This window comes from Labrus bergylta, chromosome 20 (genome assembly GCF_963930695.1).
Source record: "Labrus bergylta chromosome 20, fLabBer1.1, whole genome shotgun sequence".
Classification (NCBI taxonomy): Eukaryota; Metazoa; Chordata; class Actinopteri; order Labriformes; family Labridae; genus Labrus; species Labrus bergylta.
Window position 1 is genome coordinate 17,049,344 of NC_089214.1, and position 12,496 is coordinate 17,061,839.

General features: G+C 41.0%; 2 protein-coding genes across 3 annotated transcripts; one reads left to right on the forward strand and one right to left on the reverse strand.

Annotated features, from left to right (window-relative positions):
• Positions 1 to 2,197: 2,197 nt before the first annotated feature.
• mos (v-mos Moloney murine sarcoma viral oncogene homolog) lies at positions 2,198 to 3,938 on the forward strand. The gene has a single exon (XM_020638556.3). It carries the CDS (start codon positions 2,261 to 2,263, stop codon positions 3,275 to 3,277), a length of 1,017 nt encoding a protein of 338 aa, XP_020494212.1. The 5' UTR covers positions 2,198 to 2,260; the 3' UTR covers positions 3,278 to 3,938.
• Positions 3,939 to 4,247: 309 nt separating this feature from the next.
• On the reverse strand, positions 4,248 to 12,183 carry steap2 (STEAP family member 2, metalloreductase). Of its 2 annotated transcripts, none has more exons than XM_020638552.2 (6): positions 12,053 to 12,183; positions 10,257 to 10,700; positions 9,914 to 10,080; positions 7,759 to 8,286; positions 6,373 to 6,537; positions 4,248 to 6,071 (listed from the first exon to the last, which is right to left on the reverse strand). In XM_020638552.2, exons 2-6 carry the CDS (start codon positions 10,681 to 10,683, stop codon positions 5,778 to 5,780), a joined length of 1,581 nt encoding a protein of 526 aa, XP_020494208.1. In that variant the 5' UTR covers positions 10,684 to 10,700; positions 12,053 to 12,183; the 3' UTR covers positions 4,248 to 5,777. The 2 variants fall into 2 exon arrangements, with proteins under 2 accessions (XP_020494208.1, XP_065804872.1); XM_065948800.1 differs by lacking the exon at positions 12,053 to 12,183 and adding an exon at positions 11,898 to 12,036.
• Positions 12,184 to 12,496: the final 313 nt, after the last annotated feature.

A 12,496-nucleotide genomic window follows, 5' to 3' on the forward strand; every position in this document is an offset into this window, starting at 1 on the left:
TTTTGATGCAACGTGGATGAATAACTCTTGCTATGATACTTTGGCATTTAAACAGAGATATGTTAAAATATTCCAAAAAGACACTATGTAAACATGATAAATATGAAATGGGTTCAAACTGAAACTCTAAAATCTGATTGTCATACTACAGAAATAAATAAAAAAAAGACAAATCTGACAGTGATGAGATTGTACAAGTAAGATGGTCGGTGGTTGTTTAGAGAAGGCCTTTACATGTTTCTATATTCTTTTGACAACATTTTGGTCCAACTTGTCCATTTTTTTGCCTTCTTAGTTTTCATTGAATTACTCAGTAACGGAGGCTATTTAAAATGTTGTGAAGTACATTGCTACCCCCAAGAAATACTGAGCCTAAAGTAAAGTTCAAATTACTGATTTGAAAGAACTTCTCAATTAAAAATACACAAACAGCTACTCAATTACAGTAACATGATTAAATGTCATTTGTTACTTCCATCCCCAGCCAAAAAATAATCTTTTTTTCCTCCATCTTTTTTGTATTAGTTCCTCTTCATCTCTTCCACCCTCCTGCCTGTGATCAACTGGCACCACTGAAGCTTTTCTCAGTGCTCAAACTTCAAAGATGTTATTAGGTCCTTAAATTCCTCTTAAGGAGAGGGAAGGAGCTACAAACCAGGAGTGTTTTTTTTTTACACTGAATGTCACCTAGCCATTCACACACTGATGGCAGAGGTTACTATGTAGTGAGACCATCAGAAGTGACTGATCCAATTCATACGCACTCATAACGAAGCAGCGGGAGCAATTCAGGGTTTAGTGTCTTGCTCAAGGACACATCGGACATGTTGCTGCAGGAGCTGGGGATCAAACCCTCGACCTTCCAGTTGAGAGATGATGACTCTACCAACTGAGCCACAGCCGACCCCTGCCCCAAGAAGTGACACACAAACCGACCTTTGAGTTCAATTTGAAGTATATTTTGAATGGTGGTGTTCATCTAAGATCATAAATGACAGTTAAAGACTGTAACAAAACAGCAGACAGACGTAACTGAGCCTCATCACATTTCAATGACTTCATTACAACGACTCGTGAAGTATTTAGGCTCTATCTTGTTTTGTTGCCTCAACTCATCCTTCCTCACGTCTCATCCTTGCATCGTAGCAGGGACTAAGACAATAAAGGGAGGGAGAGGAATCAACAATGTTCAAACTGAGGAATGAGAAAAGGCTATAGAATTTATCTTCAGTGGATTCTTTTAGTTCAAAGTTTATATTTAAAAAAGACTTTTAGTTTGATTGTTTCTCCATACATACAACAACATACCTACACCTATCTGCTTTTTAAAAAAACGAATACAAACTGCTTTTATTAAAAGCTGTCAAGTTGTTTAAAACATAATCTAAATTAAACTCATTAAGAATGAGATATTTTCGTTTAGAGGGTTAGGGTCAATTAAGAACCTTTGTTTTGTGTAGACTATAGCCAACTGGTGAAAACAACATTTTCACAACTAGGACATTTTGTATGCATTCTTAAATCAATGACATTGGGCTGATGATTTAAAATAAAATCCACTCACTTATACATTATGTGAGATAGATTATTTGAGTTCGTAGCCTTATTCTAGGCTTGACTTTTATCCTGCTGCTCGAGAGGCAGCCTAACAAAGCAGCTATGATCTCGATCGGTGGTAAGAAATCAGGACTTCAGTCATATTCAGTCATATTGTTTTCGATGTAGGCCTACAGGAAGATGTTGCATCACCTTGTGTGCTGTCCCATTTCATCAACACCATCTCTGAAGTAGCCTAACTGTTAGAGCTAGATTTTCTGCACCCCCTCCCGTGATGTTATCAGCACACACACACACACACACACACACACACACAAACACACACAAAAACTGAAAATAACAAAAGCAGACAGGCTTGTTTTTCATGTTCTGCAGTGATGATCCAACGACCCCCGACCTCAAAATGAGCAATATTGAGTGGACATAGCGAGACACACATGGACCAAAATAGACTATACCAAGTTTTTAAGAACTAAGTCAACACGTTTCACCGTCCTCCTGACTGTAGCTATAAAGTAAACTGAGTTGAACCATCTGAATGAACCTGCTGAACTCCAACAGAAAGCAATACATACTCCACAACACTACGTGGCGGTGTGGCCGACTGTGTGCGTGCGACTGTGCTGAAAAGCTGTGAAGATGTGGGGCCGCTGTTCAGTCAGCTGCAGACTTCAGACTGCATGAATTGTCCCGAGCGCGCACAATGCCTTCTCCTATCCCCATTTCGCGCTTGCTGCCCAGAGACATCTACCCCTCTCTGGATTTCGGGATCTGCAGCAGCCCGCTAACAAAACACTCCCACGGCTCCACATTGCAAGTCCCCATAAATCGGCACCACGGGAAAGCTGCGAGTCGGCTCTGGTCCTCTGTGATCCACTGGAAGGAGTTGCGCTCCGCACAGCCGGTGGGTTCCGGAGGGTTCGGCTCCGTGTACAGGGTGGAGTACCTCGGGGAAATTGTCGCGCTGAAGAAAGTGAAGAAGTGCACTAAGAACAAGCTGGCGTCCCGGCAGAGCTTCTGGGCGGAGCTGAACGCGGCACACCTGCGGCACAGCAACGTCGTGCGCGTCATCGCTGCGACCACCTGCGTGCCGGACGATTTCGGAGACGATAGCAGCATTGGGACGATACTGATGGAGTTCGTGGGGGACAGAAATCTACAGCAGATCATTTACGGGTGTCCTGAGCCGCTGGAGGTGGACCGGTGGCTCAGGTACTCCGCGGACATCTTAAACGGTTTGCGGTTCCTTCACTCCCACAGCGTCCTTCACCTGGACATAAAACCAGCGAACGTGTTGATTTCCAGTCAGGACATCTGCAAAATCGTCGATTTCGGCTGCTCGTTGAAAGTGGACAGTGGATGTGAGGTCAGCACGGTCAGCCGTCAGCTGAGCCACGTAGGCGGCACGTACACGCACAGAGCCCCGGAGCTGCTGAGAGGTGAGGCGGTATCTCCCAAAGCAGACATCTTCTCATTCGGGATCACCTTGTGGCAGCTGATCACCAGAGAACAGCCTTACGACGGCGAAAGGCAACACGTGCTCTACGCGGTCGTGGCGCACAACCTGAGGCCGTCGGTCCACAACAACCCTGTGTTTGAGACGGAGCTCGGACTGCTGTGCAAGACCCTGCTGAGCCAGTGCTGGAACGCAGACGGCACCTGCAGACCTACTGCGAAGGAGTTGTTGCTTCACCTGGAGCGGCTGCGCTCCCATATATGACTCTTTTTTTTATTTTATTTTTTTTATTGCTTGTTGCAACACATGACGACTGCTGTGGGTTTCTTAAAATGAAAAAGTTTCAGTAACATTTTAGTACCGCTCTCCTGCTGTCATTTTGAAGCAGTGTTTTTTTTTTTTTTATACAGGATTCATGACTCTCTTTATTACCGGCGAAAGGACTTCACTCCCATGCCACCTTGTTGTGAATGATTCATGTTTAAATTCGGAACATAGACAGAGATTTATGTCAGACTATAAGATGTTGTTTTTTTGGAAACTTATTCCATATCTTGCTCCACCTGCAGATGCAATTTCAACGCCTACTTGTGTGACTCCCGATGAAAAAAACGATGACACCTTAAAGTTGTTGGAGTTTCATTGTATCAATCAAGGATTGGGTCTTTCAAATGTCATGTTATTGAAGGGACTGAAACTGAAAGCATGCCACAGCCATACTACAAGAAAAATCCTAATTTATTGTTTTGTTTTTTTAAATATAATTCTTAGACTTTAACTGTGGGGATTGTTATTTACTTTGTCCAAACAATTTATTTAAACTGGGGAATTAAAAATCTTTTGAAATTCACTTTTAATTGTCATGATGAGATGTAAGTGTTGTATGTTTTCATTAAAATTATTTTTATACTTCTGAGTACTTATACTTATGCCTCTGAGCTTTTCCTTGTATCATGTTGACTAGTCAGCACTTTTTCCACAGACGCTTTGGGCTTTTTTTTCCAAGAAGCAGTTTCATTATGACCAAATATAGCAAGTGTTTAATTTATCAGATTTGACTTCCATCAGTTGCACAAGTCAAGAACCATTCTTAAGACTATTTCTTTATGGAAGTGAATGGAATGACATTTCAGACTGGATGTATCTATGAATGTGTTCATATAATAATCGAGAGAATTAACATCAAATCAACCTTTTCTTCTGCCATGCAACACAACGTGCTTCAGAAAATATCAATATTCACAAATGAGCTTTAATTTATGGACAGCAGAGGTCACTGTTACTTCATAAATCAAACATTGGATTATTTGACAACAGAATAAACACTACTTACAGACTTGAGAAATATGCAGCACATTTGGTGGTTTTTACTTCATTATAGGGTAAAACATAAGCTCAGATATGGCATTTTTCAAAAGTAAATAAACAATGTTGATCTGTGGATGCTGCTTGTTTCTTCACTGCAGCCATGCCAGGGGCTGGATGTTACATCACCTGGTCACATATGACAATAAACAAAACCAGTGAGACAGTAACAAACATTGAAGACAACCTGGCAGTCATTGCTAGAGGCTTGAGAAATTCTTCAATAAATGATCGGCCACAGAAAACATTACATACTGCATCATTTCCTGTTACAGTTCTATTATTGCTGCATGGTGAAGATATACAGTGAAATAGTCTTTTTTTATTCTTATTTTGACAGATTTATAAGCATTATAGATGGCACTGCAAGGTTGGTGATCAAATGTTTGTGGAAAATCTATGAAAATCTATGCATTATTCTATTCTGCTAGTTTCATTTTGTGCTTAAAATTCAAGTAGAGCCACTTCTGTCACTTTAGATACAGACTAACGAGTTTGAAAGCTAGAGATGTACACTTTGCGGCACCCCCTAGTGGCAGAATAACGAAGAACCTTAATCCTACAGCACATCAGAACACCTTCACCAAGTTTGAGCATTTATGTAAAGACCCCAAACTATACAAGATGTTAAAAAATCCAACAAGTATTTTTCCTTGAAAGAAAATCTTCGCCCGTTGGACCCTAAATTAAAAGGAACAGGTGTAGTTAAGTACTTGAATTCTATGAGGTTGAGGGGGTACCTACACAAGACAGTTGTGCATAGAAGGCATAGATCTTTGGACAGAAACACTGGATTCTTAAATACCATAACACAACACAGTACAGTCTTCTCAACCCATATCTCTTATAGTCCATTGCGTCAGTTTCAAAACACAGCCTGTCTGATTAAAAAAAAAAAACTGTAGTCCTTGTACTCCTTAACATTACTATGCCGTCATTAGGGTTATTCCCTAGACTCGACAAATCTCCTCCAGAGACAAAGACGACATAATTCAAATGTTTTCACGGGCCGAGCAGAACCCGCAAAATACACTTCACTTTAAAGTAGTATGTTAATGTAACGTCTTCAAGAACAAAGTATTTACAAAGCACATTTACACAGTAACAACGTACTGGACTAGTGGTAATATACTATCAAGGAAAGCACATTTGGATTTACACTATGACAGAGAAATAGTGACAAAACTCTTCACATTATCAGATCACAAGTACACAAGTATTCAAACAAGTATTCACAATTCACAGGTCAGAAGAAAAAAAAACAGTTCACAGTAACAAAGAGGAATTATGCCCTTCAACAAGTACCGTATTCATAAATTATGTTTATTTGCAACCAAACAAACTATGGCAGTATACATGGAATCTCAATACTGGAGCAGACAGCTTCGTGCTACAAAGATTACATGATGGTCACTCTTTCAGGTGAGATCTGGGCAGCTGAGCCCACCGGTTCCAGGCGCTTGCACCGAACATGACTGCTGTCCAGGCCTCTGCGGATCTGGTGGAGCTTGCGGGCAACACAGGGTAGCAGCATCAGCACCTTCCCAAGTATGACACACACGGGCAGGGCCAGTGACACCACAAAGCAGGGCGGCAGGTAGAAGCGGTACGCCTCCTCCTCGAAGGCTCGCTTCCAGCCAAACAGCAGGCCGTGGAAAGTGGCAATAAGTAGAGCTATGTAGCCAAGAGTAGACTGGAGCAAAGACAGGAAGACTCATGATGAAACACTGAGTTACAACTCCTGTGGTCATACAGCAAATGGATAATCTTGTTCGTCTAGACACATAGCTTTAGTTACACTTTAAAATAAGCACATAAGGAATTCCACAGTCAACACATATCCTTTGCAGTTTAGTAACCTTGGTGGTTTGTAAAATGTGCTGTAGTATTCATAAAATATTGATTCTAACATCCCAAAAAACACCTGAGAATCATCACATGAATTTTGAAAATGAATCTCTCTTTAGACCTTGGCCACCCTCTCTGTATGTTACCTGTATGAAGCTAAACTCCCTCCAGTTGAGCGCGCTGTTGACAGAGGGAATAGAGGTGATGGCCAGAAGTGAGAGGAGCCCGAGACTCATAATCCCAAAGGAAACGTACATCTCTACCCTCCACACCTCCTCCTCATTCCAAGAATTTTCCAAATTAGCATGAACCTGCCGATAAAACGGAAACGGAGATGAAATTCACAACAATCATCATCTATCACTGCTTCTTTTATGCATGGCCAGAATCTTTTTTTAAATACTTTATTAATCCCTGAGGGAAATTCTGGTTTACAAAAAAAATCAAGTGAGAACAAAAATGTAAATGTTGATGTCCCAAAAACTTAATATGTGATACCTCAAGAGTCTGTAACAAAAATGGCTCATGTATCATGTCAGTGTACTGTATTTTATTCTTGAGTAAGAATCTAAAAAGAAAAGTATCACAAATCTGCACAAATATATTCTAGGACTTCATGGACAAGTTCAGAATTCATCACCCCAGAACATTTAATTTAGTGTTTCCAATAAAAAAAACAATTTCTCTGTTTGACAGACCATGTTTTGAACATTTCCATGTACATAGACAGCAAATGTTGTGAATACGGAACTGGATTACAGTATGTGTAACTATTAAGTACTATTTTGAGTATTTCAGGAACTTAAGCAATTATCTGTTTCCAATTAAATTTATGAATTTATTTGCTATATGTACGTTTAAAAAGTAGTGGAAAGATGTCAACCTTATTGATTACATTTCTATGGTTTTGTTTTTTTTGCCAAGAGCTTGATGAAGGGAGTTTTAGTCTTTGCAATAAGTTGTTCAACATTATTGGTAGGTTCATATTTGTAGAAATTATCAAAGTCAACTGAGTTACAATCCCTTGCCCTTGCTGCTGAATCAGATATATTGACACATTTAAATAATAAAAATTGGATCAACCAGGGGTTTCCCTTTAGCCTTGACTTGTTAAAGGTGCACTATGGAGTCTTGGAAGAGAAATGTGAAAGTTGGAGAAGTGAACAGTTTATGTAGTATATGTTCATAACTCCACACACAAAGTGTCCTCAGAGGAAACATTTGCTTTCCCTGTAACAATGTTTGAAGATAAAATGCTACGCGAGAAGTGCTCGAGGAAGTGGGCCTGCAACAGTGAAAGTGTAACTCTCCTGGTAGCTGATTAGCTCCAAACATTGTTCCAGGGACACCTTTTTTTCTTTGATTTAAGTTTGTGTATTTAGTTCAGAAAATATAGCAAAGAATTGTTTCACATCTCCAACTTTCAAATTTCACTACCAAAACTCCATAGTGCACCTTTAAGTTGGACTTAAGTCAAAATGCATCATCAGTATCAGTATGGGCATAATGTTAGAGCTCGACATGCCACTGACCTGCTGGTAGGCAGTATTTAGCAGCAGGTACCTCTCAGACCTCCTCATGGGCAGACACACACTGTAGAGAACATGGACAGCAGCAAGGAAGAAGCTAAGGAGGCCCAGCTGTTTCCGGCTTTGCAGCCATCCTTCTAGCCAGTGTGGAAAATGTCTGTACTTTGTACCATAGTAAAGCTGGTGGGCGGCTGCCAGCTGGCCTGCCAGGTACACAAGGGCCAAGAGAGTAATGGCCACCGTGGGAAGTGTTCGGTTCACCATCTCTATGGGGATCTTATAGAAGTCACTCTGCTTGTATTTCACATAAGGATGGATGATATCTCGTACAAAAGAGTAGGCAAAAAAGAAGATAGATAGGGCCACAGCAGCCAGGACAGGGCCCCTCCAGCTAGGAAACAACTGTATCGGCATGGCCTCAATGTCCCTCGATGAAGATAGGGTGCCCATATCAACCGGCTGGAAGTAGAGCTGGCGTGCTAGTTCCATAATTTGTTGTCTAGCCTTCAGTGAGTCACTGCAGATAAAAACCTACACAGTGGCAGGATTAGAGAGACGGGGGGAGTTAGAGGATGGAACATAGATGGAAAAATGTGATTTAAAGTATGCAGCAAAGTCATCTGTCATAGAACTTTATTAGTCTCCAAAAGGTATTAAAACAAATGACATGAACACAGATCCTCACTAGAGCAACACATGTGCATTGAATCCAAACTGTACAGTACATGCATTTCCTTTTCATTTTAGGAATCTGTAGATGTATCATCCAAATCGCGGATAAAGACATCTGACTGAAGGGGGGGGGAGATTATTTCAGGATTTATCCATCCAGCCAGGAGTAATATTGTTGTGGGTTTTTTAATAGATTTTTAATTTGCTCTAGATTTGAAAGCTCACAGGACGTTTTTAATCTAAACTCCTGCACACTGTCTAACATGCAAAGAAACATCTATTGGCAGCGTTTCAGTACTGGACCTTCCATCGGGCAGATATACTTGTTGATGGACACATTGCTCTCCAACGCACCTGTCTTGTGAAGTGGACCTTTTTCCATAATAATTTGTGCTTAAATTAAAGCAGAAATAAATTGTCGAGAGAGCTATAGCAAGGCAGTAAACTGGCTGTCCAGTATGTGGGCTGCCATATCTTACTGTTAGAGAAAACACAAATCCTAATAAATCATGTTTTTAGTGAGCCTTGAAATGGACAGTGAAGGCCTGACCACTTCTTTACAAGGTATAATGATTTTTTTTTCAGCTTTGATTTAAGTATATAATACCTAACAGAATGGTATATGAAATATACCCTGTCAAAATCAATATTTAAGGACTGTATGTCACTTATTAACCTCTAGAACTTGGTGTAAATAATCATAGTTCCACCTACTGCATGAACTTTGCTCAGTTGCTAATAGAGAAACACAGGTTTCACCAGAAGACCTAAGGAACTCCAGATACATGACAATAGGTGGTTGTATGGATGAACCCCTGTCTCTGCTCTCAGATGTGAACACATGGATATTTCTTTGGCCAACAACTGATGCGTTGTCTATTGCCTTTGACCTTTTCCCAGTGGATGATGCTATGACAAATTTTGATTTGCTGTCTGTGGGTTTTAGCAGTTCTTCCGAGAGGGGGTCTTAGTATAAGTCGTGGATACTCAGAGATCAGGTAAGGCATTAACACCCCACAGCAGAATCTTAGAAGAGTGTTATGATGTTACAAAAGAGCAGGTAAAAGACCTTAACTTACTGTGCATTATCTACAAAGACCCAGCGTTAATCCATCATTAGCACAGCACTTTTAGCAAAGTTCCAGTGACAAGAAAAAAAACTTTCTTTTAAGAGGCAGAAATCTCATGATGAGCAGTCATCTGACGAAACTGCGCTGGGCTTGAAAAATGGAATAGAGGGAGATGCAACCCAATCAATCAACTGATACAGTTTATATATTTGATAGTAGGGGTGCCGGTTAAGATCAGTCTGTAGAGCAGGCACCCAATATAGAGACTACAGTCCTTGATCCCAACCTCAGCACTTTGATACCCTAACTCTCCTTCCCACATTTCCTGTCTATCTTCAGCTGTTCTAGGCCAAACTCTAATCTTAAAAAAAAAGTGACATACATACACACACATTCTCACAACATATTCCACTCACCTGTGTGTTAGCATCTCTGAGGCAGCTCTGCTGCATAGACCAGGCTGAAATGACATTGAAGCCTTTGACCACAATGGAGTCTGGCAATAATGAAGCCAGGTATTCAGCGTTAGACTCTGGATACTGGTTCAGTCTCCTGTTGTTACTCACATCCACAATAATCTTGCCTGCAGATCAAAAAGGCAAAGAAAGATGACGTCAGTAGTTACAGTCTTTTAACTGAACTTTGGCACATCACAGTGTAAACAAGTGCAACACAAACACACACACATACTGTATAGTTGTATAAATTGATACATGCTTTACTTTATTTGTTTCAAGGTGCACATATGTGGTTATATACCTTCCAGTAAATGCTTGAGGTCCCAGAGGACAGAGTAGTGCTCACGGCGGATTGCCAGGAACACGATGTTTGCTTTTCCCACAGCATCTTCATGGTGTGTCACGTCCACCACATGGGGAAATGACTGGGCTGCTACTTTTGGATGACGGCTGCCCACCACAACGTGGAAGCCACAATGCAGCAGACGTTTGGTCAGACACTTGGAGAAGTCACCTGAGCCCAAGATTGCCACTGTAGGCTTTACTGGCTGGGCAGAGAGACAGGTTCCTCCATCTCCTACTCCATTCTTCATGCTGTTGGACAGGAAACAGGTCTGGAGGTGGTTGGAGGACGAGGCCGTGAGGAACACGGGGCTCCTGCTGCCGTCCATCATGAAGATGTTGTCCATCCTTTCACTCTGTCCCTTATTTTCCCAGGTGTTCAGCATCTAGGATCTCAGTGAGTCTATAGAATGTTATTGGGACAAACAAAGCTACAAATATAACTGATCTCTAATTATTCCTACATATGATCACAGCAAGAATCACTATTCATCTGCACAAGCCTTTTGATGAACAACAGCTACATTTCCATTACCAAGCCTCTCAGTATAAAAGGGTCGTGACTGACTCAGGAAAGTGTGCTTCGGTCAGGAGTAAGAGGGGAAAGATAGTCAGTGATATACACAGTAACAGCGTTTACAGGCGTTTAAAATAACAAAGGACAAATAACCAATTGTTTGTCTGATGGCCTTGTTTGATTGTTAAGGTTGTACAAATCAACAGTATTAACTCTTAACCAGGTAAAAAAAAAAAAAAAAAACTTAAAAGCTTTAAAAGTTGAAAATAAATGACTGTATTTATGTTTTGATAAGTGATTATTACCACTTTATAGATGGGCTACCTTAGAGAAATGGACAACTATAAGAACACAGATTAACTTGCCAAATTGGCCGGTTTTTCTTTAGTCAATCTGAAATCCTCCTCTTAACACTGCACTCCTTGTTCGGTAGCCAGAGGTGTAGTGCAGGGTATACACAGGTATACTAGCCTACTCACTTATCTTTCAGTCTCCATAGAGTACCCACCATCTCCTCTGATTCACATCATTGATGGATCAGTACGATGCTGCAATTCCTTGGATGGTGAAGGGATGACCCTCCCTCCTCTGTCTCTAATTGGCTGGTACACACTAACTTAAATATGCAAGAGGAGACTTATGTCACTGTTACTAACAGAGGCCGGTTATCCTCTGCTGGACGGGACACTTTGGGGGAAAAAATAGTAGCCTATGTCCACTTCTTCAGGTACCACCACTGGCGGTAGCCTCCAACAATTATGGATAACAAATTCTTCTTTTTTTTTTCTTTTTTTTAAGCAAACTTTTACAATTAACATCAATCGTGAATGAGTGGGACTCCCAATGAGATTATCTTTATAGGATAAAAAAGAAAATGCTCCTAATGACTGTGTTGGATATCTGTATCCACCTCGGCTGCAGTGGGCTTGTATTTCAGTACAGGCCAATTAAACGACATCCATCCAGCGACTAAACCTGCGTCTCCTAATGACCTTTAGTCACAGACAGCGATCTTGTGAAGGACGCGGCCGTGTGTGTGTGTGTGTGTGTGTGTGTGTGTGTGCACAGACAGCCTGTGTTCACCTGTAGCGCTGCAGACCGCCTCTGTTCTGTCATGTACATCACACATGACACATGCAAGCTGATGTCAACACGCACTCAGCATCATCGAGTCACACATGCACGCCAAGGAGGAGTCTACTCCCAATGTACGAGTGTGAATGTGGCATTTTACCGACCTGTCACCGGGCTGCTCTTCTTTTGGGTTTTTTTTTTTGTGTAGAGACGCAGACCATCAGCTAGCTGCCCATCGTGATCCTGATGCTGCTCAGAACCACATGCTGCGTTTAACATCTTCAGGGAAGATCGGAAAAAACAGCTTTCATCTGGCAACCGTGCCGAAGTGTCAATCAAATGTGCTTTCCATTGTGATAAAGCCCTTTGGTTCAATTGTCACTGGCAAACAACCCTTTTGCAAGTTGTTGAAATTTGAATACCTTTTAAGAGACAATTTATTTAAGAAAGAAACCTAAAGCAGGGAAACAGTAGCCTAAATTGCTTCAGCAGCAGTCACCCATGTTGTCAAAAACAATAAATAAATAAATAGAATCCTTCATTTAAGACAAATAATGAGATTAAAAACAACAAAAACTGAAACAGCTATAGCCTACATAACAAAAATC

Excerpts from the sequence above, each read along its gene's own strand:
- mos (XM_020638556.3), top strand. The coding sequence starts at position 2,261 with ATGCCTTCTCCTATCCCCATTTCGCGCTTGCTGCCCAGAGACATCTAC.
- steap2 (XM_020638552.2), bottom strand. The coding sequence starts at position 10,683 with ATGCTGAACACCTGGGAAAATAAGGGACAGAGTGAAAGGATGGACAAC. Across the intron at positions 10,081-10,256 it reads CCTCAAGCATTTACTGGAAG|GCAAGATTATTGTGGATGTG; the intron begins GTATATAACCAC and ends TTTGATCTGCAG. Across the intron at positions 6,538-7,758 it reads TAAATACTGCCTACCAGCAG|GTTCATGCTAATTTGGAAAA; the intron begins GTCAGTGGCATG and ends TTTTATCGGCAG.